General features: G+C 39.5%; 1 protein-coding gene across 4 annotated transcripts in view; it reads right to left on the minus strand.

Annotated features, from left to right (window-relative positions):
- The window catches only part of EEFSEC (eukaryotic elongation factor, selenocysteine-tRNA specific), a 159,850-nt gene that overhangs the window by 60,899 nt on the left and 71,577 nt on the right, over nucleotides 1-27,374 (minus strand). For all 4 annotated transcript variants that reach the window (XM_083727174.1, XM_083727177.1, XM_083727175.1 and 1 more), the window contains exon 6: nucleotides 3,119-3,760. In XM_083727174.1, coding sequence (XP_083583300.1) covers nucleotides 3,119-3,760 — 642 coding nt within the window. The remainder of the gene's footprint in view (nucleotides 1-3,118; nucleotides 3,761-27,374) is intronic.

The following is a 27,374-nucleotide window of genomic DNA, read 5'->3' on the forward strand; positions in this document are numbered from 1 at the left end:
CTTTGTCTTTTAATTAGAAACAGAGAAGCTCAATGGGTATCCAGTAGCAGTACTGGGCCAATTAATTTCAGTAGTTCTACTTTGAGTAGAACTTAGTTGCAGACAACCCTCTGGTTACAGAGAGGTGTATGATAGCAATGTGCTTCAGAAAGTAGGTACAGTATAAGCAAGACTATAGTAGAGTTCTTATTCTGTATCCACACAATGCAAAAGATGTGCGAGCAGTTACCACACATGATGATCCAGATGCAGGCTTCAAAGTATTTATGGTTAAAAAATAAAACAGAAACTTGGTCATAACCAAGCTACCCTGTTAAAATACCTGTTCATGAAGCCTTGTTGGCCAACAATCTTCCAGTAAATCTTCACATACCAAAGGGCTTTGTGTATGGTTTCAGCAAGGAGCTGTTCTCCTTGAGGTATATGTTTATTTTCACTAAACAAGTCCAAAATAACAACAAGCGGTGCAGCTTGTGCTTTGCAAACATGGTAGAGGGCTTCCCCTCCACCCGCCTTCTCTTCCTACTGTAGCAGAGTTACTCATTGACAAGTATCCCTTGCCACAGGCAAAGCTACAACATTTCAGGATCTAATCTTGGTTATGCAAAACATTTACACAACAGACGCACCAAGAAGTCACAGCACGAATCTATGGATCACCTTTCACTTTTTGAACTTGGTGCAGGAGACTTTTTACCCCATTGGGCCAATCAGATGGCATTTCCTCAGATGATTAGATTCATACTTCTCAATGTATGGACAAAGTTAGGGACATCATGTTTTCCACAATCACACACACACTTTAGGTGGTAGTTAGAGCTAAGCCAAGGTTATGCTGAGTGAGGAGAGGAGTTTAATCACAAGTCTCTGTTCAGATGGCACATAAAGCAAACCGTGGTTTAGCTTGGGTGGGAGGAACAAAGTGGCTGCAAGCTCCTCTCTGGGAGACTGTGCAGCCTTGCTACGTCATAGATTAGCTTAGCATGTCATGTGAACCAGGTCAATATCTCAGTAATCATAGTAGCTCAACTAAGTGGAGTTCCATGCTGTAAGGAAAGCAAAATATAAATGTATTAAATAAACCAGTCATTATTATTACAGTGGTACCTCGGGTTACAGAAGCTTCAAGTTAAAGACTCCTTTAGTCCAGAAACAGTACCTCTGGTTAAGAACTTTGCTTCAGGATGAGAACAGAAATTGTGTGGTGGCAGCGGGAGGCCCCATTAGCTAAAGTGGTACCTCAGGTTAAGAACAGTTTCAGGTTAAGAACTGACCTCCAGAACAAATTAAGTTCCTAACCCGAGATACCACTGTATTCCCATAGTGTAGATGTGGAGAGGGTGCAGAGGCTGAGAAACAGTGACTTGTCTAAAACAACCTAGAGAGCTCGAGGCTGGTGTAATATTTGAACTGGGAGCTTTCAAAGAGCTTACTGACACATGGGCCACAATGTCTCTTCAAGCGCACACACATATACTTTCCACTGTGTGAAACCCACAGCACAATTTGCATGGGTCTGTAAGATGGAACCTCATAGGTGGTGACAACTGCATGGCTCTTTCATATCCACTTTCATATTCTGCAGGTAAAAAGAGCCAGTCTTAACCACTATGCTATACCAGTAATTGTAGAAAACCGGTAGCTTGTAAGCATGACACAGGGTCTCTTTCACAGGGTCTCTTAAAAAGAGCAGCAATTGTCTGCTTTGTGGAAACAGTGTGTTCACAAAGGTGTACTTCTCCCAAAGCATGCAGTCCCTAGACAGACTAACTGAAGGCATCTGATCTATAGGTCTGTGAGAAGTAGGGGATTTTGCTGAAGGGTGGCAGCTATAGAACAGCTGTAAGTACTGTAGTAAAAACTTAAGTGCTAATTCTTTACTGCGACCTAATAACAAGCTACTGAAGCCATGATATTTGGCTGACCTGAGCAAAGAAAACAACTCACAAATGCATAATAGCTACTATTTCTCAAAAAAAGCAGAGCAGACTTTGATGGAGCAATGAGAGCAATGTATTATTATAATTAGAACAATATATAATTGCCTGATTTTACTTTATTCAAGATGAACTGGCCATTAAAACAGGAGTTCATATCAAATTCTGCAGCAAGGAAGGAGAACAGGATCAACCCCAGCTATATTAATTGAACAATGGGGGTTTTCTTGGGGGGGAGGGAGATGGAACACCACAAAAAATCACTAAAATGTGTTTCAGGAATAGACTCCCATGAAACTGGCAAGCTAAAGACAGCAGTCTTTCCTTCATTCCCAACCTGTTCCCTACAATGCTTTTAGGGTGAAAGTATTCCTCATGGCATTATTATTTAGTGCCTCCCTAGAGCATTGAGAGGGGGAGGGCAGCCACCCTCTTCCTTCCTTGACAATGAGAATGCCCTTTTCCCCAATCAGTGCCAAGAATAGACACTGTAAATTTAGTTATTCTAATCTCCAGACATCCATCGGCAGCAGGGTGGGACCATCTGAATCAGTATTTCTATTAAACCAGAGTCTGGACTTTTCTTAAAAGCAATGAATGATTTCACCACCCATTTGTTCACGCTCCCCCCCACCCCCGCCGACAACTTGGACCAAACACTAAGCTGCAGCTTTCTCTAAAAAAAGAAAAGAAAAAACCTATTCAAGATAGTAAGCCCCAAACTAAACTGAAATAAAAGAAAATTTGTGAAAACAATATAGCATCACCAGCCCTATAGAAGCATGTCTACATGATTCCTCTTGGTATGAAAACCGTACATTAGGGCAAAAGGGAAGTCAAGTGTTAGCAGCAGAGAGAACAACATTCTCTCTGCTATCCTGGGCTACCCCAAACACCAGGCTTCTGGAGAAATTTCATGAACAGATACCCTCCAGCCCTATTTTTAATTGCCACAGGCTTCAACAAAGACCATGACTCTGTCATCTTAGTTCCAGTTGTTGTTCCCCTATTACCACGTCATTGGCTCCAGGTTTCTGCTGCTCTCCCTACTATTGCATACCAGCATTTCAGCTGTCAAATCCCCCTTCTCTTGTATTCCTCTCTAACTTTCTTTTACTATATTAACTCTTCTACTGCCCAGTAATCTCAGGTGATCCTCAAATTAAATTACATAAGCTTACCCGTTCCACTTGTCCTTCCTTATGTTTCAGCTTGTAAACTTTAAGCTTTGGGAGACATGTCTCTGCATAATTCTTGTCTTCCATCCCTTGGAGGAGCACTCCATGGAACGCCAACCTGCAAGTGTTTGCGTGGATATCGGTATCCAGCTTTGAGCCAATCACAAGACACAGTTTAGGGCAGGTAACTGGCTTCTCAAACTCAAGTAAGGCCCACTGTTGTTTTGGGAGCTGTCTTTCTTCAGTGCAGTCATTCTCCTTGTTTTCTTCTGAGGACTTTGAGTCTTTGGAAAGATATTCCTCCTGATAAAGATATTCTTTTCCAAAATCAAAATCATTCTCCAGGGGTTCTTTGGTGAAGTCATTAGGAGCTGGGCTGAAGAACATAACTCTTCCCATAACAGTTTCATGGCCAACTGTGATATGAAACTTTGCCTTGGTCTGAAGAGTGCCTCGGAAATACGGGATTTTCTTTAAAGAGATGATAGCAGCATGAATAGTCTGGAGAGATTCAGGTGTACAGATCAGACCTCTTTCCAACAGCTTTGGATCAAACTGAGTCACACAGATTCCTACCCTGTCACCTTGCATGGCATAGTTAACTGGAGTATGAAACATCTGCATGGACTTGACCTTCTTTGTCACCTATTTATGGGAGCAAAGGATAAGAAAAATAGTCACTTTCATGTGGTTTATTTATTAATAAAGCATTTTATTAATTAAAAACGTTTATACCCACTTTTCTGGGCCTTTAGAAAAAACAAAAACTCACTCTTCAGTAGAAGTATTTCCAGACATTTAAACACTGCTCTTTAGTAGAGATACACAGTAATTACAAGAAAAATCTACCCTCTAAATTATCTAAATGAATGCTTCCTCTAAGGATTACTTTTTAAAGCTTTGTCTATCTTTTGTACTAGAAAATAATACTAAGAATCATTCTTTTGAATTTGGTAACTTTTATAGTAGCTGAAAGGAATTAGCAGATCAGTATGTATCTGCATAAATAAGGCACTGATTTGTTTTTGAGAAGTACAACTAAGCTACACAGTAGCAACCTTATAATACAAAAACAATAAAAATGCTGACCTTCTCTTTCTACTTTCCTTTTATTCACTTATATGAATTTGCTGCAGTTCTACAAATTAGACTAGGCAGTAGTTAGCAACCTTTTGGGGTCCAGGGGCACATTTGGAATTTTGAGAGGATGTCATGGCCACCAATCACAAAATGGCTGCCACAAAAGAGCCTGGCTTGACACAAAATGGCTGCCATAAGTGTGCGGCTTGACACAAAATTGAGAATACTGGTATTCCTATATAACAGAGCATCAACTGACTGGTTGACCTGAGAGAACAGGATTAAATTCCCACTCAGTCATGAAATTATCTGGCCAATTTTGGCCAAGTCACTCTGTCTCCCTCATAGGATTGCTGTGAGGATATAATGAGGAGGAAAAGAATCATGGGTACCACACTGAGCTGCCTGGAGGATGTTACTGTGATAAAATATAAATATTTTTAAAATAAAGGGAAAGAAAAAGCAATAAAACAAGCCTCAAGGCAAATGGGGAAGGTATCCCCTTTGTCTCCCCACTCCTCCTCAAAATCAAAATGTAAGAAATACTGGGAAGAGAGTCTAGGGAGCAAGCAGATGAAGCTGCTTCTTCTCCGCCATCAGAATGCACACCACAGTTAGAAAAAAGGCAGGACTAGAAAAGGGGGGATAGAGATCCCCTACAATGCCACTGCTTCCCCCCAAAATAAAAATGCCTTCCAGTGCTAGAAAAAGCATGAAAGAAAACCGCGAAGCAAGCCGGAAAGCTGGCTGTCTAACCTACTGGAGTGAAAGGGAGCAGGCCCTTCCAATTCTCAGAAGGTACCTGGTGCACATTTGCTTCTTAAGTTTTTGAGAGGGTGGCTAGCGAATTACTTGCTGTCAACCTCTGGACTACGCTTCCTTTTCTGTTGGTAAAAAAGTGTTCCTCTTATATTTTATGATGAGAAGCATGAGCATGTCTCAGATAATGTGCTTAATATTTTCACTTAATGAAATATAACCATCAGTGCATTAACACCATGCATAAAGAAAGACATGCATTTAAGAAACACACATGACACTCTTATGACATAGAAAATGAGGAAAAATATTTTTTTACTCCATTCTATAGATATAATTCCCATTTACTCCAGTTCTTTATATTTCTGACCTAATATTTCAGTACTTTTCCATAAATCCTTCCACTAAAATATTTTTTACAACTGTGAGATTTATGAAAAGCAAGCTCTAATTTTCAGCAATTTGAAAACAATAAGCACAAGTATGGACTAGTGATGTCAGGGCTATGCCCACTGTTTATAGATATAGTCCATTTTCTATTATCCATGTTACATGAGAAAAATGTAAACAGTATGGAGTCTGGAGTGAAGCTAATAAGCTTAGAGTTGTATCAGTTATTCTTCTTCAGAAACTTCTAAGGGTGGAAAAATAAAGACTAAAATAGGCTTTTCAAAAAGATCAACGTTGGTTCAGCCTGATGAGGGCAAACCAGTTCAGTTTAATATGGTTTCTTTTTTCACTGCATTTCTTTTTGTTCTTATATTTATCCTTTAAGAAGATATTTTCCCCCAGTTTATTCATTAGCCACGTGTGCCTGCCACTGTCTCTTTCACTCATCTGAACAGATGCAGAAAGATCTTCAGCATCTTAATATTGTAACATGAACTTTGTGCGTTCAATATACAGTTTCAGATTGTGGAACCAATGTATTGTTTAAATACAACTCAATACAGCACTTCTTCCTTTCTCAGAAAGCTTGCAGGTTATCAGCTATGTCACTCTGGAGAGATACTTCTGTCAAAGAACTCAATACATTTAAAAGTCAGATAAAGGTAAAGGTAAAGCTACCCCTGACCGTTAGGTCCAGTCGTGACCGACCCTGGGGTTGTGCGCTCATCTCGCTCTATAGGCCGGAAGCTGGCGCTTGTCCGCAGACAGCTTCCGGGTCATGTGGCCAGCATGCCGAAGCCGCTTCTGGTGAACCAGAGCAGCACACGGAAACGCCGTTTACCTTCCCACCGGAGAGCGGTCCCTATTTATCTACTTGCACTTTGAGGTACTTTCGAACTGCTAGGTGGGCAGGAGCTGGGACCGAGCAACGGGAGCTCACCCCGTTGCGGGGATTCAAACCGCCGACCTTCCGATCAGCAAGTGCTAGGCTCTGTGGTTTAACCCACAGCGCCACCCGCGTCCCTTAAAAGTCAGAAAGCAAGTTCCAAATCTGAAGTTTTGTTGTTGCATCACCACTATGTATATGTGTGCAAGCTACAAAGTGGGACATGTAGGATTAATTCCAATTTTAATCAGAGTAGTTCTGCTGAAATCAATGGACATGAAATAAATGGTTCTACTTCATGATTTAGTTGATGAACTGAAAACAAGCAGGTACAAATTCAAAAGCAAAAGTCTATCAAGAAAACCAAATCTTGCTGTTCCACAAGAAGTGTTGTTGGTGGGTCTACAAATAGCAGTAGAATGGAATGTACCAGCGCATGTAGAACAATCACATTTTTAATGCTTCTCCACATTACTCCCAGGAAGTAGGAAACCAGCACATCAGAAAGAAAGGTTCTTAACAGGTTCTCTCTCTGCTGTCGTAGTTTTTAAAGAAGGCTACTGCTGCTCACCTGAAATCTAAAATCTTCTGCTTCATTTTTATTTTTAGAATGGTTCTGTGTAGACTGATATTTCATACATCTGTATTACAAATTCTGTCAGTCATGCGTGCACACCCACACACCCGTGAAATGGAGAAAGACGGCTTACAGTGTTTTATGCAAAGAAATAACATGCACATCTCACTCTGTGAGGAGATAACTTATGCTCCCAATATGACTATTGCTGTAGTGGTGATTCACAAGTCCCAAAAAGTGTGGAAAAGTATATGAGTGTTCTCTTTTCCATGCTTCAGCAGTCTTGCCTGAGCCCTCCCTTATAAAAGGAGTTTTTAGATCTTTCTAAAAGCACACAGATGTCACAGATTTGGTTCAACATAGACTCTCGCCTTCACACTAGAGCTCTTTGTTTCATGCCATCCCAAAAATTATTTTTAATATAAAAATGGCATACCTATTTTATCCATTTTGGGTAGTAACACAGAAAGAAATGGAACTTCATCTAGCAACTTCAAGCTCATCAACAAACAAATACTTCCCAATGTTGAAAAATCTGCTTAAAGCAGCTTCATATTTAACTAGAGGGGTGGCAACTTGTAATGCCTGAAAATAAATCAGGAAAGAATGTTCAATATTTTTATCTGGATGATCACATTAATATTTCTAAGTATGATGTAGAGGCTTGTGAAATGGCTTTGGTGGAGGAGGAGAAGGACTGGGGAAGTCCATGTGTTCATACACAGATAAAAAAATGCAAAAGGAGAGATAAATTAAAAGCACCCAAACTGTTCAGGCCCTTAAGATAAACAAATGTGTTCAATATAAGAAAAGAACCTGTTATTTGAAGACCAAAGGAAAAGCCCACTAAGATTTTCAAAGCAGTTTAACTAATAGAAAACAGCATACAAAAACTCCACTAATGGCTTTTTCTCCTGATACAATGAAGCTTCTTTTCCTTTATTTATCCAACTTTCATTAAGTTATCGGTACTCCATATGCCATAGCTCTTAGCTTTTTTAGATAAGAGCCCAAGCATCCTTCTACCTCCAGTGCTGTCACTGCATCTTACTGATACAAAAGAGATAAAGGCAACCTAGCCCTTCTGATAATAACTGGAATCACAGCAAATTCAGCAAACTAGTAAATTATGAAATGGAAAATTTAAAAAATAAAATAAAAAGCAGATTGGAACACATAGTTAAGGTAGTTAGTAATCAAACAGTTTAAAACATGTTAGCTAACTTTAATTGGTGCATTAACATAATGCACACACCACCTCTATTAAAATGAGAGGATGTCCCTATATTTAGGCGAGATTTAAATTATACTCATAGGACAGAAAAATGGTGTGGACATATTTTGGGGGAAATGAAAATACAGCCCAATTTTTGGTTGTTTGCTCACTGCCAAAAAAATGGAACTGCAGCTTTGTTCTTCAGCAGTAGGGGCTGATGAAAGGGTGAGGAGTTCTATCAGCACCCCTGAGCATTGTTCAGATCACTAATTCAATCTTGCATTGACATATAACATTAATACACTATAAAAGGTATGTTTAATGCCAGCGTGCACTCTCTCTCTAGAGAGAGAGAGAGTGTTGCCCTGGAGGTCTCCAGAGCACCAGCCTCCAAAGACAAAATTCAGTGACCTTCTGTTTTAAAATAAATTCCCGCTTTCATGGTCATGAATAAAAGATTGTAAATTTGACAAGAGAGTTACTGGCATGGCATTATCTTCTTGGCTCTGGTGACAGCACAGACCATTAGCTCTGAGAGATGCATCAAGTATGCCATACATCTTAGTAGGATGTTACATCTTAAGTTTAAGATTGAACCTATCCACTACTCTGGAGGATTCTGGGAAAATCACAACCAAAGTACCAAAGCCAAAAAAGATACCATGCCTGTTTTATACAACTAGGCATTCCAGATGTTTCGGCACATACATATCCCCCTCTCTTTCCTGTTTCACTAGATGAGTAGGAGAAGGACTTGGCACAGCACAAAAGGCTTATTGGCAGAGGATATCATGTTCATACCAAAGGCCATGTTCAAAGTACGTCACCGACGGAGTGACTCTGAATCTCACACTCCCCAAAATATCATTGTCTTCAAAGCATATACGTATGGTGACACTTATTCAACAAGAGGAGATGGATGACCACTTGTCTCAAACTGAGAATTATGTAAAATTATTTGAGTTATAGATTTATCATGCTTCTTTCAGTTCCTTATTTTGGATTAATGAAGATACACACAGGAAGGTTATAAGACGGGAGACAAAGGACCCTGTGTGAAAGGCAGGGTAGAGAGAATTTCCCAGGGTGAGAGGTTGGGAAAAGAGAGGGAAGTTCATAGGTGGGACCAGGGAGGGTTCCTTTTTTCATGCGTGGATTAAGGGATACAATTGAGATAGAGGGCTTTGCATTTACCTTTACTTCTTTTAGCTTACCTTTTATTGTATTTTATGTGCAAAAAAAAAAATACAAATTATTTTAAAAATATGTATAACACACTTCTTTCATACTGTATGAAGATGATGTTGAGCAGACTCTGGGCTGCCCTGAAGTGGGAAGCATTTTCTGCCGCATATTAGCCATCCAACCAAAGTGGAAACTTGTGCCTGGTCAGACTCAGGTCTTTGACACTGACCTCCCCCCCCAGCTATTTCTCCACATAATGGAGGACACAAGATCTCTAATGGATACCACACAAAAGCCCACTCTCTCAGAAAAGCATAGCTGCTTGATAGTTTGGCAATGATGGCTGCACATCCATTCTGAGGGCCTCAGCGGGAGATGATGTATTGGAGAATGAGGACACAGAGCTAAATTTTCAACAAGAAGCAATAAGGTAGAGAAACAATGAGAAACTTCATTTTTCCAAAGAAAATGTCACCCATTATGGTGCAAAATGTCATGAGGCAGAGGAAACCATGCAAGAGAAGAAGGGGAAAATATGATTAATGAGAAAGACGTAAATATTAAACTAGAAGATGCCTTTCACCTAGGTATCCACTGTAGTCAATCCTTTGAATTTCCTTCTTTGCTTATTGTCCATCGAACAAGCAACGTCTGCTTTGTGAGAAGAGTTTGATCTCTACACAAGCTGCATTGGCATCCTGGGGCCAATAACTCAAGATCCTGGTTTCAAGAAGAAATATCAGAGATGGGTACAACAAAGAAGTTAATCATTATGACCCTAAGGCCTCATTCTGGTCAGTCACTGCAAGTTCAGACCCAATGAGTATATATTTGAAATATATATATATATATATATATATATATATATATATATATGCTTTCGTAGATTTTCACGGGTACAGGAATGCAGGTTTTGGTGTCCTCGGGTGTCTTCCCGTGTAAAAGTTGGGGTGTCTAGGCGACGTTTCGACGAGGTCTCACTCGTCATCTTCAGGCTTTATATATAATGGCATGTGCTTTATTGATCTAGTTTTCATTTAATCATACCTGAAAGGCTTGATCATAGCATCTCTGATAATTAATTCCTAAACCAAGTATGTACCCAACATGAAATTTCCCACATTTGCAACTAACTAGATTCGAATTGTTTTTGAGAAAAATGAACACAGTCATTGGTGGAAATGCTTCCCCCACAATTTAATTTGACGAAAACTTGTACAAGAACGTCGATTCAGAAATTTATATAACAGGACAATAAAATTACAACAGAAAAAGCAACACCTCAACAAAACAAAAACAGCGTCTGTTGAGTCCTCCTCAAAAAGTTGAACAATTTCGAGCAATAATCATAATCATGATTTAGTTTGAACCAAGAAACATCTGCCTTTGCAGTCAGTTGGGAAACATGAAGGTTGAAAGGTTCTGATATTCTTCAGTGAATCACTACATGACTGTCAGTATAATCCCCTCACATCAAATAGCTGAGGGAGTTCTACTTCTTTGATCGTGCCCTGGCTGTCCGCAACTGTGTCAGAAGTGGGATAACTGATGGACCACACAGCAGCATACAGGCTGGCTATTTTCCCTCCTATTTTAGACCAAGTGCATATTATTTATATGTACCTATTACTGTATACAAGGAAAATGGTAAAATGTTGATAAGAACATCTTAGAGCCACCAATATATGCACATATGTGGAAAATCCCACTCCTTTTGACAGAACGTGCTGACTAAAATATCTAATGAGCCATGTCCATCCATGTCAATGTATATACTAAGTTAGCATTTCACCAAGCAGATGCAGAAAAGGGGAAACTCAATCTGTTCTTCTATAGTATATGCATTATAAATAAGATTAACATTTAATATCAAGTAAACCTTAAGTTATCAAAAGTGCTTTCAAGTCACATATTTCTGTTTCTTCCTAACGACCTCACCCATACACAAGGGAAAAACCAGGTTGTAAAATTACATGTGGGAAAATTCATTCTTCCAATGAAATAAACCGAATTCCTCTGTTTTAACTCTAGACATGGGCTTAGAACAATAGGAACACTTTCATCCAGAGACTTCAAAGTGGTCCACAAAATACTACATCAGAGTAAACAGAGGGCTGAAAGGTTTATAGAGAAGACCTTCCAGAGGGTAAATTCCCCACCCACCCCCAAAACAGGATATTTTTGTTTATTACTAGTTGCTGAAAAGCATAAAAGAAGGGAAACTATAGGCTAGAGAAGTAAAACTTTTTATGTGTAAGCAACATTTGGAGCTTTGTCAGGAGGCTGGTTTTGGTAGAATGTGTGACATGTAGCCCAATGTGAGTAATATTATATCTCAAATAAAAATCAGCCCATGAATATACATAATCCAAAAGGTAATTCTCCCAATCTCTGAAATGTAATGGAGCTACTCTAGATCACTGAGGCATGAATATTTACCGTATTCAGGCTTTACTGCTCTCGATCTGGGTTCAATTTTGCAAATTAAAATGAGAGCTGTGTGGATAGAGAGATTAAAGAGCATCCCAACGCTTGCCTGTTTCCTTGGTGTGGCAGCAGTGATCCGGTTACCCTTCTGTTAGGTTATTTCTTTTTACTTAACAGAGTAGGTCAGAAGCAATTAAGAGTGGAGTGTAGAGGTCACAATTAGTTCATAACCTTGCAGTTAAAGGATCAATTAAAAATAAAACAACAATGCCTGCAAACACTGCCTCCCTACAAAGATATACAGAGAACAGAAAGCAGCATTTAAAATAAAATCACTACTGAAAAATAATATTGCTAGGTGTTTTCACTTCTACTGGAGAGGTATGGGGACAGCAGGAAATACAGTTTTCTTGTATCCATTTCTTTCTCGTAAGCAAAACTCTTGTCTTTCCTCATTTGTGACTTCAGTATTAAAAACTGAAATATACCCCATTAAAAAGAGTCATTGGAAAGAAAGGACTAAAGACAAGTACCGTAATTCTAAAGAAGTTTTGTTGGTTTTGTAAGTGGTGTCAATTTTTTATATTTACCGTTGGCAATTTTTGCTTGAAATTTAATAAAACAGAAAACTGTGAGCTTTAGCTATAAAAATAATGACAAATTAAGCAGATGCAGATGTTGATAACTTTTAAATCTAGCAGTGATTAATATATGAAATGACATATCAACTGTTTTTTGATATGCTGTGAATGGAACACAGGACCCATTCTTAAGCGGGTTCCTAAACCTTTGGCCAAAAAAGGTCAAGTCAGTTGTTAGATGAGGTAATCTTAAAATTAGCCAAATTATAATAACTAAACCAAAAACCCTATATGCTATTCTTTTCCAAAGTATAAAATACTAGCAGTTAACGTTTGAAAGAAACAAGTAGGCTTTGATCCTAGGCATCAGATTCACAAAATGGCTGTGAATTTGCCATTTTGAAATTCTGGAAAGAAATGATAGAGAGTTGTTGTTGTTGTTTTAAATCCAATATCTGAACAATTAGGGGGGAAAGATGTAGCATTTGTGCTGCTTTATAAAGTAGTAATGATACAAATATGATCATGCAAACCTAAATAAATGACATACATGAAACAGGAAGGAAAGATACACCATGATTAACGTTATACAAATATGCTCACCTGGGGGGGAAATACTAAAAGAAAAAGAATACGCTAAGACAAAAAAAAAGTGTGTCAAGAAAAGGTAGAAAATAGGAAAGTAAAAGCTTCAATCCAAAATATTAATTCAGTAACAAATAAAAGTATTTATAATAATGAAGCAGCATGTCATGATTTGTGTAATATATAGAATTTACCCCCCTTTTTTTGTCTTCAAATAACATCCTGGTACCAAAGGGTTACTGTCATTCGAAAACCCTCACCAGCAGTCTTAATAAACATTTAATATTTTTCTTTCTACTTTCTTAAAGAGCCCAGATGTGTTCTTGCAGATCAAAAGAATCCTAACTTATAAAGTTAAACTAAATCAAGGGCTTTTGTTCCAAGGCATCGTTGCTGAACTAATTATTCCTGGATGTTGTTTAATGAAACAGTGGTGCCATATATTAAAACATTTAACAGGATGAGTTGTATGAGTTATAGGGAAGGTCTGATCTTAGCATATAAATTTAACCTTTTCTTCAAAAGAGATTAAACAAACTACTCAGAACTCCCTAACACTGGCAATGGGGACGTAAAGTAAAGAGACACTAACCTATAAGGAAGTATATTGCTGTCTGTTTACCTCTTTCATAGTAATGAAGATGGGGGAATTGGCAAGCTCTCTAGACTTCATCTCCTCCACCTCAAAACAAAACCCTTGCTTGGGTTTCTCATCATACCACTAATTAAATCTCTCTCAAAAAAAATATTCCATTCTGAACCCAAGACAGAATGATAGGAATTAAATGCAGCTCCTAGGGGTGGGGGGAACCACTAATTCTGCACTGAAATATTATGAACGCCTATTAACCAAAAGATTCTCTCCTGCTGATGGGTGTTTTGCTTTTAATTACAATGTGACAGAAGGGAAGATATCCTTTCACCAAATTAATAGTATTTCTCCCTTTGTCTCATGCAATAAAAAAAAAAATGCAGACCCACTGAACGTATATCAATTTGAATTTTTTAAAATGCAGCAAGAAAATGAAAGCCACCATGGAACACCAAGAAGGTTCTAGAATAGGCTGGCAGAGGCTTCCATACACCAAGCACTTCCCTTTCCTGTTATATTCTCCCCTTGATTTATAAATACAATAGTACCTCAGGTTAAGAACTTAATTTGTTCTGGAGGTCTGTTCTTAACCTGAAACTGTTCTTAACCTGAGGTACCACTTTAGCTAATGGGACCTCTTATGCCGCCGTGCTGCTGCCGCACAATTTCTGTTCTCATCCTGAAGCAAAGTTCTTAACCCAGGATACTATTTCTGGGTTAGCGGAGTCTGTAACCTGAAGCATCTGTAACCCGAAGCATCTGTAACCCAAGGTACCGCTGGTACCTGAGGAAGCGTCTGTAACCCGAGGTACCGAGGTACCTGAGCAAAGAGGGACTGGTTGGTGGCCTAGGCATAAAATAAAACTGTAGCCCAATTACAGATCCATGTCCAACTTGAAATTGAAATGTGATGGGACCTATTTTCACATAACCCCAGCGAGTGTGACTGGTACCAAATTATACCCAAGAAACTACAGTATAACTAGTATTCAGAGAGGGGTGCAACAGCATCTGCCTTGGACCAATTCCCAAGGCTGGGAAACCTTGGAGAGCCGCTTCCAATCAGTGTAGTAGACAATACTGAGCTAGATGGGCCAAAGATTCAGTATTAGGTAGAAGTTCAAAAGTATACTAGTGCAAGTAGATACATAGGTATCACTGTGGCGGGAAGCTAAACGTGTTTCCGTGTGCTCTGGCTTCCGTCACAGTGTTTTGTTGCGCCAGAAGTGGTTTAATCACATGACCTGGAAAAGCTGTCTGAGGGCAAATGCCGGATCCCTCGGCCTGAAAGTAGAGATGAGTGCCACACCCCATAGTTGAATTCAACTGGTTCCAGGGGTCCTCTACCTTACCCTTATGGTTATGCTCTGGTTTTTACTTTTTGAAATATGACAACCCTAGCTCATGTTCTGCTCCCTGGTCACTGCAAGAACAGGATGCTGGACTAGATAGGCCGTTGGCCTGATAGAGCAGGATGTTCATATGTTCTTGGGCAGCTTCTGTTGTTCCTATATTTGAACCAAGGAATTTCACCAAATAATATTCTAACCATTTAGATCTCAGGCTACCCCCTTGTTATTGCCTGACCCAACACTTATGGTGTAACTAACATATGTAAAAGCTGAGGTCCATTTATTGATCACAGTAGCTGGTATTAACTTGAAATAAAAAGTTCATGAGGTATTGACCAAACTTTATGACAACTCAAGTATGAATTTCCACACCTAGCCACCCACACTTAAAAGTAGTGCAATATAGCCTGTGAGACAATAAAGGCTCACCTAACGTCAGAAAACTGCTTGTTTTTTAAAAAACACACACAAACACAAAATCCTGTTTGTTTGCATAAGGCTTTTTCTCAGCTCACCGAAGTAGACCTGCTCTGATATTTTGTCTTGAATCAGCATTGAGGTTTCTTTGTACATAAGACTGTATTATACATAATAAACATGGAGACTCATTAAACTTGCAGAATAAAAGCTGTCCAAGTTTAAAATTAGCCTGAATAGTAAAATAAACAGTTCAGCCTCCTTATTACATTCTGTCCCTGTTACTGCAGCAGCATTTAAATGCTAGATGCTTAGCTCTAAAGAATTATCTTTTAATATATCACCTACATGCCTAAACCTTTAAGCTATCATCAGGAAAAAACGCAAATTCTTCCATTTACATTTTTGCAGTTCTGGTGTTGTTGTTTTTAACTTCAGCATTCTTAACGAGGTCACTTGGCAACAAAGACAGGGAATTTTTTTACCTAGGTGTCCAGGGAGTGGGGGCAGGCCTAAACTACAAGCGCATTCTCCTGAGGCAAGAATAGTGGATCATGCTTGAGGATGCTTATGCAAATTTATTTCCCTGCATCTCTATTGGGTATCCCTATCTCGTGAAATTTACTGTAGCCAATTAGAAGCAACTTTGTATCAGAAGAATCAATGCCCTCCTCTTGAATGCAAAAGAGAAAGTACCTGAGGGACAACCTCCTTATGTGATATGCTCTTTCCAGAGCTACCTGTGCCAGAGTTACTAATTTCTGGGGGTATTTTCGGTGCACAAGCAAGAGGAATCAACAGAGTGTGGCAGCAGACTGTGCAGCAAGAGCAACGAACAAGCAAGGGATACTGAGATCCCAATGGCCAGTGGGGGACAGTGACACTGATAGGATTTACAGGCCCCAGAACATGTATAAGGAAATGAGATAGGCCTAAGGCAGAAGCAACTCGCTACACTAACTTCTCAGTAGGTCGGTCACCACTGTTTGCTGGGAAGGGGAGCAACCACTTCTGGTCTGCCATCTCCAGAGTACCTAAAAGAGCTGACACTGGATGCATGGATAAAGAACAGAGCCTAAACAACAGCAGCAGCAACAACAATTTACTTATACACTTACCATCCAGATGGGTTACTACAGCAACTCTAGGGGGCAAAGGATTTTCGTCACTCATAAATAATTATAAATTATTTTTAAAATTTACCTCCCTCTTCAGTTAAAAATACTCCCTGAGTGGCTTACATATCCATTTTAAAAATCTGTCCTTGCCCTCTGGCTTTCAGTCTAAACAACATAAACCCTCCCAATTTTATTCTGATTGGGAGGATGAAAAAAAGCAAATTCAGATACTGTTACTTAAAGTAATGGGCTCCCAACCTAGTGCCCATGAAGCCTTCCAGTAGTGGCCCTGGACAGATGCTCCAGACTCTGAGCTTTCTTTTCTTTTTCTTTTTTAAGAGAGAGAGAGAAAGAGAGAGAGAGAGAGAGAATGCGCAAGAGTCACAGAGACCTCCATAATCAGGACCAGCAGGACATAACAGACTTATCATGATAAGCTTAAGGTTGCCGGGGGTGGTTCTCTCTTTAATTTTGTGACATGTCATTTTCCACATGGCAGCCATTTTGTGTTTTGCACTCCCAGCACTCAAAATGTGCCTAATAGTCCAAAAAGATTGGTGACCCCTGCCTTAAAGTTATCATTCTTAAAATGACCTGCTGGGATGCAAACAGCTTAGATAGCCTGATGTTACTGGATGGAGCTAGATAAAGACTGAGAGAAAGGTAAAGCCACCTGCTCTCTCAACAAAACCTGCTTCCCTGCTCTCCACCTGCTCTGAAGCTTGATGGAATGGCTTCCACCAGCTCCCATACATACGTACATGCATACATATGAAGGAGTGAATATAAAATCATACATACATTTATGTACACGCATATTGCCATGTCTGCCTATAAACATAGGTTACTCAGCCAGAAATATAAGGAGTTTATACAAAAGGAGGTGAAAGTAGTTAAAAGGACACTAATCAAATCCTATTTACATAATTTCAAATTTATGAGGCGTTTGGGGTGGGGAGCTGGGTTAAAAGTGTGCATCAGGTGCAAATAACAATGCTTGCTACTACATGTCAACCTGTTTCAGCAATTTATCATTATGTGAGGCTCAACACGTCGCTAGTATTGAAATGCAATAAATCAACGGCCTGTTTCCAACCTTCCCATTTCAAAGCACTTCCCTCCTTTTTTATGCTATAGCAAGAGAGCGTTTCAGAATAACTGAAGCTAGGAATGTGTGTATTTCTGTTTTGTGAAGACAATCAATTCCATATGGCTAACAGGCACAAAATTAACCTCATAACTCAGCCACATTAGCATCAATATCTTTGGGCAGGCCATCTAACAAAGACATGTGCCTTCAACCTAGTAAGTAAGAGATGTGCCCCACAACCTTGGGACATTTTTTATTTTAAGATTCAACCATTTTAAAATCAATTACAGAATTATTAATATAAAATGTATATTATAGTTTAAAACTCATAATCATTTCTAGAGCAAATATTGTTTAGCAGTGCCCCTTGCTATTTGAAGGCCATGCAGATTTCTACAAATGGCCCAAGCATGAGGTGACAGACATGAACACCTGAATTACATGAAGTCATTAAATAGTAACATTTACCATGAAGTTTACTCTATAGATCTGCAACAGTGGAGACCTCCCAGCTAAGGAACAGGGCTTTCAGGAACATGACAAAAGTATACTGCATGAAAATCACTATATGCCCATAGAGCAAAGAATAGTCCAAAGTAGCCAAAAGTCCAAAAGAAAGCAGTGGAACTTCATTTGCAGAACTGAGATTACCTGCCCACCCACCTTATTATACACTTTGTACCACCTAAAAAGCAACTCTAAGGGTCAAGGGAACCTCCAGATAACAAAGCAGGAGCCACAGCAGGAAGGGAGAATCAGAAATTGGGAAGGCCCACCTTATGTGAGAAAAAGTGCACCTTAGGATCCAAACCATTTTCTGAATTTCTTCTCTAGAAACGTGTTTATTTTCTGGTTTTACATAATAACATGGAGGTCTACACAATACGTCTAAGACCAAACAATAAAATCCGCCTTGAAAAAACACCACACTACGATGATTATTCCGCTATTTGTCAACTGCCAAGAACTGAGCTATATTGGGCACCATGGTCCATGGTTAGGGGTGAAGGGGTTTGCAGTCTAACAACAACTGGAGAGCCATCCCTGTACTATAGAACAGTGATAGAGGACACGGCTTAAGCAAACCTGGAAAAGATTGCTGCTTGAAATCAGGATAAAAAAGTAATGGGATATATGGGCCTATGATCTGATTCAACACGAGGGAGCTTCATGCTGTCATGTGCCTCAGAACATTAGGGTTCAACCATTTGCAAAATCATCTCTAATGATGTACATACTTGTAATTCCACATGGGAGAAAGAGAGAGACATGAACTTTCGCAACATGTGTAGTCCAAGATGTCCTGATTATTAGAAAAATGAGCATAGGCTCTTCATCGAAACTGGGGACTAAAAATTACCCTGGCAAACAGTTAATGCATTTCCACACACTCAGGAGGGGGAAAAGGGTTTCACAGGGTCCTAAACACACCAGTTACTAGAAAATAAGACATACCGTATTTTTCGCCCTATAGGACACACTTTTTCCCCTCCAAAAATGAAGGGGAAATGTGTGTGCGTCCTATGGGGCGAATGCAGGCTTTCGCTGAAGCCTGGAGAGCGAGAGGGGTTCAGGAGAGCCCCAGCGCCAGCCCCACAAGGTCAGGGGACAGCGGGGAGGCGGAACGCCGCCATCTCGCTGTCTCCCAATGTGGTTTGGAGGCTGACGGCGGGGAGACGCGTGCTTCTCCCCGCTGCCAGCCCCGCAAGCTCCGGGGACAGCGGGGGGGGCGCAGCACCTCTTCTCGCTGTCCCCGAACCTGGTCTGAAAGCTGGCGGCGGGGAGAAGAGCGCTTCTCCCCGCTGCCTGCCCCGCAAGTTCCGGGGACAGCTGGGAGACCTGGTCTAAAGGCGGGCAGCGGGGAGAAGAGCGCTTGGGGGGGATTTTCCCCCCCTTTATTTCCCCCCAAAATAACTTGGTGCATCCTATGGGCCGGTGTGTCCTATATAGCATTATGAATGAGGGATCATCGTGTGCAGCACAAAACAATCAAGCTATTTCCACAACATTTACAAGTTTGAAATTTGGTATACATGCAGCCCACACACTGATTACTAGAAAAAGGGAGATGTTTTGCTTCTAAAGGTCAGGACTTGGTACATATAGTTCATCACATAATAGAGGCCAGAGCACAAAAGTCAGCCCACCCACCCCACCTTTCCTATACAGCCTGCAGCATGAGAGCCGACTCTGTATTACGACCCCACACCTTAGTGGGTGGAAATGTATAAAATACAACCACCTAGGCAATAGCAATCACATGAGACAACTTGGACAAAAAAGTTGGTTTCCAGGTGGAAAAATCAAAATTAGAAACAGAATTGTTAGATTCAAAAATTAAGAACTTGTCAAGAATGTATAACTTGCTGCTGAAATGGAATACTCAGGATGAAATGGTGAAATCTGCTATGATAAAATGGGCACAAGATGTTGGACATAACATAATGATGGCTGACTGGGAACAGCTAAGGACCACAGGTATGAAATTTACGGCATGTAATGCCCTAAAATCAATGAATGTAAGAAAAATGCCCTAAAATCAATGAATGTTAGAAAAATGTTGGAATGAAGTTATATGGCTTTAGTAGAAATGTTATAAGGAACTAAGTACAAATAGATTATTAATGTATTAAAGGGAAAAAATAAGGTTAGAATATGTTAAGATAAATTACAGGACAGAAAACAGAGGAAGATGGAAAGGAATTGCTGAATCAGTTAACTGAAGTGGAATACAAAAAGGGAGGTGTGAGGAGGTCGTTGAAACAAGTGAATGAAAGATAAGATATTGAAATTATTGGATGTGTTTTAAATTGTTTTTGTTTTGTTAGTTTAATGTCTTAGTGTTAGTGTTATGTAGTGTCTTTGTTTTCGTATTGTACTGTATTGTTTTGTTTAATTTTTTTCTTTTGTAGTGTTTAAACTGTTAATAAATATTATTTTTTTAAAAAAAATAGCAATCACATGAGCATCTTCTTTTTTTAAAAAATGGAAATTCTTTATGGGGGTGTGAATGGGAAAGATCAATCCATTTGACCCACTCATGTGGTCTCATTATTTAAATGGGACTGCAGAGTACAGAATTGGTTCCCACACTACTAATTGTGAAGGTGAAGAGGAAATTGGGCCAAAACAATAAATGTATGGGACAGAATGTTGGTCTTTGCACATTCTATTGCCTCTTCTCACACGTGAATCAAACTTCAATTTGGGGAAGTAGCCAGGAACAAGCTTGGAAAATACAGGTTTCACACATGCACACATTTTAAATTTATTGTTATATGCTTCCAAGTCCCTGAAGAGGGGATGGGCTAAAAAAACCAGCTTAAAAAAGATGTAGCTACAAAGAGCCATAAAAAAATTCAAATTTCCTTGCTTCAGGCAGAATAGAGCTGTGTAATGTTACTCAAACATTCTCTGTCCAGTCCACGCAGTATAAAATCAGAGGGAATGCCAAAAGTAACAGAGATCATTTTTCATCCTGAAAATGGTAAAAACCCAACACGCAAAAGCGTCCTCCATCAACCTTGTTTGCTGTGTTGCATTACTTGCTACTATTTACAAATCCAAAGGAAGTTAGTAAACACTGAATGGATGCAAGGGATGTGACCAACCAACATGTTTTGGTCGTTCTTTCACATGTTATAGTAAAGTGTAATGCCAGAGTGCGAAAATCAAAGGATTTTATTTCAGTTGATCTGTGATTAACTATTAACACCCACCAAGGGCTCATCTTCACTTCTGCTTGACCCTTCCCCTGGGGAAACCCTCTCTTTACCACTGAATCAGAGCAAACGGCTTTTCCACAGATTTACGTTTGGTCCTATTCAGCAGTAAGGAGCAAGTTTTCCCAGGAAAAGCAGCAGGGCAAACAGAAAACCACTTGGATCCATGCCAAGAAAGCATGGGACAAGCAGAAAACAAGCAGAAAACCTCTTGGACCCATGCTTCCTAGGCATGGAACAAGCCCTAAGTCAGTACAGTAATAAATTTCTATAAAGTTTTACACCAATGAAGAGCCAATTGGTTTCCTGATCCTCAGGGTATAGCTGTGCTTTTCCTTTTGACTGTGATGGGAATGGGGACCCTCAAATGTCCTAAAGAAGCTGCTCTCTATCATGAACTGACGTCATAATGGTAACTGGCAGTGAACTCACACAGACACCCAGCTGATACCTATGAGGTATGTTATGCAAAACGATAAATCATTTGAAATCTAACTATAGAATTTGTTTCTAATATAAATCATTGGTGAAGTTATTTTTTTAAGTCAGTTGGAAAAAACATCTTCAGCTGCAATTTATTCCTTGCCAATTTGCTAGGAACTTGAATGACTAATTGGCACAATGGAATTCAGTATACGTTCAGTAAGGTGAGTTAAGGATGTTTGAAAGAGTTACTGAGATCCCCCACCCCCCCATTTTTTGAAGTTGTTGCACTGGAGCTGTTGCACAAGCACTTAGCAGAAAGGAAAGTACTTTACAATTTAATATACATTCAGCTCCAGTAATTTTTCTACAAGTCTTTGGCTCCATCTGCTGACTTTTAATGTTAAAAATAATTGACAGGGGTTGAAAATATTATTAGCCTCTGAAATCCTAATTTTTCAAGTCATTTAGTGATTATCAAAATGTAAATAATCAAGTCCACCTCCCGGGGAAGGGGGGGACAACCTAAACCATCAGAATAAAATAATTTGAAGCCTCTGAAAAGCACTTTTAGAGAGAGACTACTCTAAAATGTTCAGGTAAGAAAACTGTACTTTGATCCTGGTTCTTGAGTCAATAGCTTGCTTTTTAATTGAAGCAAGATTAAAACAATTTTTAAGAGTAATAAGGGAAGGTTAAACCAATAGGATTTTGTGATACTACTTGTTGCTTAAACAAAGGCCAGGTTTCCACATCATAAGCTACTAATAACCACCATCTACTGTGCAACAGGTTATTGCACTCATTTCCCCCCTCCCCACTCACACCATGGAGAAACAAACCATGTTACTTGGCTTAGGGTTACATCTCATGACAAGTGGGGAGGAGTAAATTGGGAGTGATTCACAGTGGTTCATTAATAATAAGCCATGGTTCATTAAAAATGGAAATATATAGTGGTGTGAAAGTGAGAGCTGGACCATAAAAAAGGCCGAATAATTGATGCTTTTGAATTATGGTGCTGGAGGAGACTCTTGAGAGTCCCATTGACTGCAAGAAGATCAAACCTATCCATTCTGAAGGAAATCAGCCCTTGGTGCTCACTGGAAGAACAGATCGTGAAGCTGAGGCTCCAATACTTTGGCCACCTCATGAGAAGAGAAGACTCCCTGGAAAAGACCCTGGTGTTGGGAAAGATTGAGGGCACAAGGAGAAGGGGACAACAGAGGATGAGATGATTGGACAGTGTTACAGAAGCTACTAACATGAGTTTGACCAAACTGCGGGAGGCAGTGGAAGACAGGAGTGCCTGGCGTGCTCTGACCCATGGGGTCACGAAGAGTCGGACACAAATAAACAACAACAACAACAAAATGCAACCAACTGCAAAACAATAAATTGAGACATTTAAAACTTCATACCAAAAAATAGGTAATACATAACACAGACAAAAATTACTAATATAGGATTCCAGATCCCATTCATGTTCCAATGAACCGTCAGTTGATGCCTGAAAGTGTCAATGTGGGTGACAAACATACTTCCACAAGCAATTGGTGTGCCTCCACAGAGAAGCCTCTGTATCACTTTACTGTGAAGTGAATTCTTCTGATATGTTGAAGAACAGCGATAATACTAGAGATTAGCCAACAAACCTACACAGTGTTTGCACCCAAAGATATGCTTAGCTTGAAAATCTCACTTTCTTATGCAGCTGTGTACCACAGGGACTCTGCATGGCAGCTCAATCACAATAGCCAGGACAAGAGCTCCTATCTGGCCCAAGTTTTTATTCAACATACGAATCCCCCCCGCCTTTTTATATACCTTTATTCTGACAGCATGATGCTTCTGTGAGTTCCCTGTAGTTCATCTGACCACCCTGGCTGAGTCACATGATGCTCAGGCCAGCTATTTACATGGCTGCACTTCATAACTTACAAATGTCTATTTCCCCCGTTATTTCAATACAGACACACGAGGCCACCATTTAAATCAATTCCAGTATTTCACTCCTAATGAAAGCTCTGTTTCTTACAAAACTTTTTATAAAAAATCTAAGGCAAATTTGTGCAAGAACTCCAAAAATGTCTTTTTAAATAATCTCTTGTAGCTTACTTTATTTCAGTACTGCAGCATCAATTTTTCAACATCTAAGTCGGGGTGTCACCTGCTCCCTGCATGTGTAACAGAAAGGATAACTGATGATAGAGAACATAGGGCTGTTGACCCTTAAGGCCACTGGAGTCAATGCACTGGCCACCCAAAAAAAGTTTTTTGTTGGAATTTAAAAACAATTTCCTATTAGGGATTCAAATTCCCAGGCTCCAAAAACACTCAGAGCATAGAAATCTCATGAAAAAATAAAGAATAATTTTTTGAGGGTGGGCATTTCTGGTTGTTACCTACTGTTACGAAAGGGGGGGGTTCCCCTCCATCAAAAGTGTTCTCCCTCCACCACTACATCCTTTGAGGCACCAGGAACAGGTGAGGATACTGACAGAAAAGGACAGGCTCCCAAATGTTGGAGTGGTGGAAAGGAAAGGTGGGGCTTGCAGTTCTTTTCCAAATTTTGCCTACTATGTTTTGAATCATTTGGTGCAATCTGAACCGCAGGCACTTTATTCACTTTATATTCCTATTTTAACAGAGATTTAGACAAAGTAATCCGGTACGTAGCTGATTGTGAGGAGTCGGTGTGATAAAACTATCTCTTCTAGGTTCATATTTCTGCAATTCACTTTAAAACAGACTGACTTTGGAGTGGGGTGGGGAAATTCTCCTCCTATTTATACAGCAATCTGAGTAAGATTTTAATACTGTGGAAAATGTTCGGAAGTAGTAACAACGTTGAAACATAAAACTATTTCTCTTCCAATTTCTCTTTAGTGCCCTTTTCCAAAGTAAAAAATACTGCAACAAAACAAAATGCAGACATGTTTTACGACACAACCATAAAAGTTATTATTTCTTTAGTATCAGTGCATCTCACCAATATTAAAATACTTAAATCACATACCAAGTTGTCAAGGAGGATCAATGTTGTTCACATTTTACAATGAGACCTACCACAAGGCAAGAAATAAAAGACTAATCCTAAATTGAATTAGGAAGCTTCAGAGTCAACAGAGCTGGGAAATAAAAATGGAGATCTACTGATGGCAGAGCCATATAAAACAAAATATGTTATTTTATTGTTTCTGTTAATGATGTCTTTTGGAATGGCGTTCCAATAGATTCTGTTCTTGCCCTTTTTTGTTTTCTTCCTTTGCCTCCCACTCTTTGTTAGTTTAATGTCAATTATTTTAATGCCTATAATCTACAACTGTATCTCTCCAGCACAGGCTTGTCTTTTTCATTACTTAATATATCCACCTGTTTTACAAGTGTCTCTTTGCGGAACCCTTTGGGTTTTTTTAAATCATATAAACTTAACTTTTGATTTGTCCCTCATAGTTCTCTTTCTGACCCTTCCTATTTGTCCCCTCTTCACAAGTTCATCACAAGTTCATAATTTGGAAATTCTCTTTGACTGAAATTACAGTTAAATCTTAGTCATTACCAACTGTTAAACATTCCCCAAGCTGCCATTCCTTTTGATACCACAAAAATATTGCTCAATTCTCTTACACTACCTAGAGTTGATTCTTGCAATCCTCTTTTATGGGGTCTACCTAACTGTTGCATTTGAATTTGAATTCTTCATCTCATCTTATTTCTCTTGCTTTCCATTGTATTCATATCTCTCTTGATTCTTCATTAAACTAGCTTCCATTTTTTTGCTATGGAATTCAATGTAAACTTCTTTTGTTAGCTTACATAAGCCTTCACGTTATAACTTCTCATATTTTTGCTCTCTTATATTGCATATTTATATTCTCCTCTTTCTGCTGGTTTTTAAGTTGATTAAAGGGTTATTTAGTGATTGACTAGGTTATCTCTAAATAACCCCTTAATCACTGAACAAAACACCAGATTGAAATGAGTTAATAGCTGGTTATCTCATAATAGCTGCTTGTATAAACAAACCTTAACTGAAGGAAGCTGCAATGAAGGTATAGACTCAAGCAACTTCATGGTTTCACACCTTTAAAATGACTTTATGAAATGATCATGTGACCATCACGGTATTATTATTTTTTCCAAAGCACTTACAAAACAAATCTCTGTGGAATAAATAAAATTAGAAGCAGGCCTCTGATGGAAAAAGACTCCAGGTTTTCAACTGGTGGCTAGGACCTGTAAGTGAGCCATGCCCTGACCTTAGCTGACTTGTATCCACAAAGAGACAGATATTCAGCTAGAATAGAGAACTGGCTTTCACATCACATGCTGACCTTCACACAATTCTTACTCCCCACAGACAACCAAGTGAGCACCTCACTGCAAACCTGCATTTGCTATCTTCTCTGTTATGTGGGATTATAAAAATGTCACACTGAATTAGATCAAAAATTATTCCGCTGTTTCCAAAAGTGGCATCTCCCAGTGCAGCCCCTCCCTCATAGATAATGGTACTCACGGACACATGCTGCTGAGCATGAGGTCTTCATTTAGCTATCACACCTAATAACCATTGCTATGTCTGTCTGCAGTGGGTTTAGGGGGTCACTGATGGATCCCACACTGTCCACTGGGCTAGGCTGCCATCACTCACCATCAATGCTGCAAAACAGAGGAGCTAAGGGCAGAGCTTTTTTTCTAGAAAAATAGGTGCCAGTACTCACCATGAAGTTGTTATAGTAAGTGCCACACTTTTTAACAACAAAAAAGAGGTGCTGGTACTGCATTCTCTTGAGCACCCCCAGAAAAATAGCATGGGCTAAGGAGATTTATGGCTGGGCCTTTTTATGGAGCATGCAGCTTTAAATAATAATAATAATAATAATAATAATAATAATAATAATAATGATGATGATGATGTTACTTATACCCCACCCATCTGGCTGGGCCTCCCCAGCCACTCTGGGAGGCTCCCAAAAGATTAAAAACATGATAAAACATCAAACATTAAAAACTTCCCTAAACAGGGCTGCTTTCAGGTGTCTTCTAAAAGTCAGATAGTTGTTTGTTTCCTTGACATCTGGTGGGAGAATGTTCCACAGAGCAGGCGCCACTGCCAAGAAGGCCCTCTGCCTGGTTCCCTGTAACCTTGCTTCTTGTAATGAGGAAACCTCCAGAAAGCCCTCGGAGCTGGACCTCAGTGTCCGGGCTGAATGATGGGAGTGGAGAAGCTCCTTCAGGTATACTGGGCCGAGGCCATTTTAGGGCCTTAAAGGTCAGCACCAACACTTTGAATTGTGCTAAGAAATACAATATTCATTTATCTTCACTGACTTCCACCAGTCCACTTCCAAGCACAATTCCAAGTGCTGGCTATGATCTTTGGTTGGGGCCAGGATATTATAGTGATACTAGGATGTGAACCTGACATCCTAGTCAAATGCAAATGCAGGTTATAGTTTATGGGCAAGGAACAAAATGGTAGCAAACCATGTTACTGGACTAAGAAAGAAGTATACTAAAATGGTTTGCTACCATTTATTCAATGCTCTCAATACATAATATGCTATTTCAAATCATCCAAGTATTGTTCCATTAGCAGAACGTCAATGAGTCTTGATTGAAAGTTTCACTAGATAACTCCATGTCTCAGCTTCAGTTCAAATCAAACCAAACCAACAGATTATAGTTCTCAAGGGGCAAACATTTACTGAAACAGTCTGCCCCACCTCTTCTAAAGAGTATACTACTGCACAGCAGAAGGGCTTCAAAGGGACAATTTAATTAACCTTAGCCTGGTAACCCAGCAGGTAACATGGAACAAACCAGATGTGGCAAAAAAAATTGCAGAGGTAA

This window comes from Podarcis gaigeae, assembly GCF_964106915.1.
Source record: "Podarcis gaigeae genome assembly, chromosome: 2".
NCBI lineage: Eukaryota > Metazoa > Chordata > Lepidosauria > Squamata > Lacertidae > Podarcis > Podarcis gaigeae.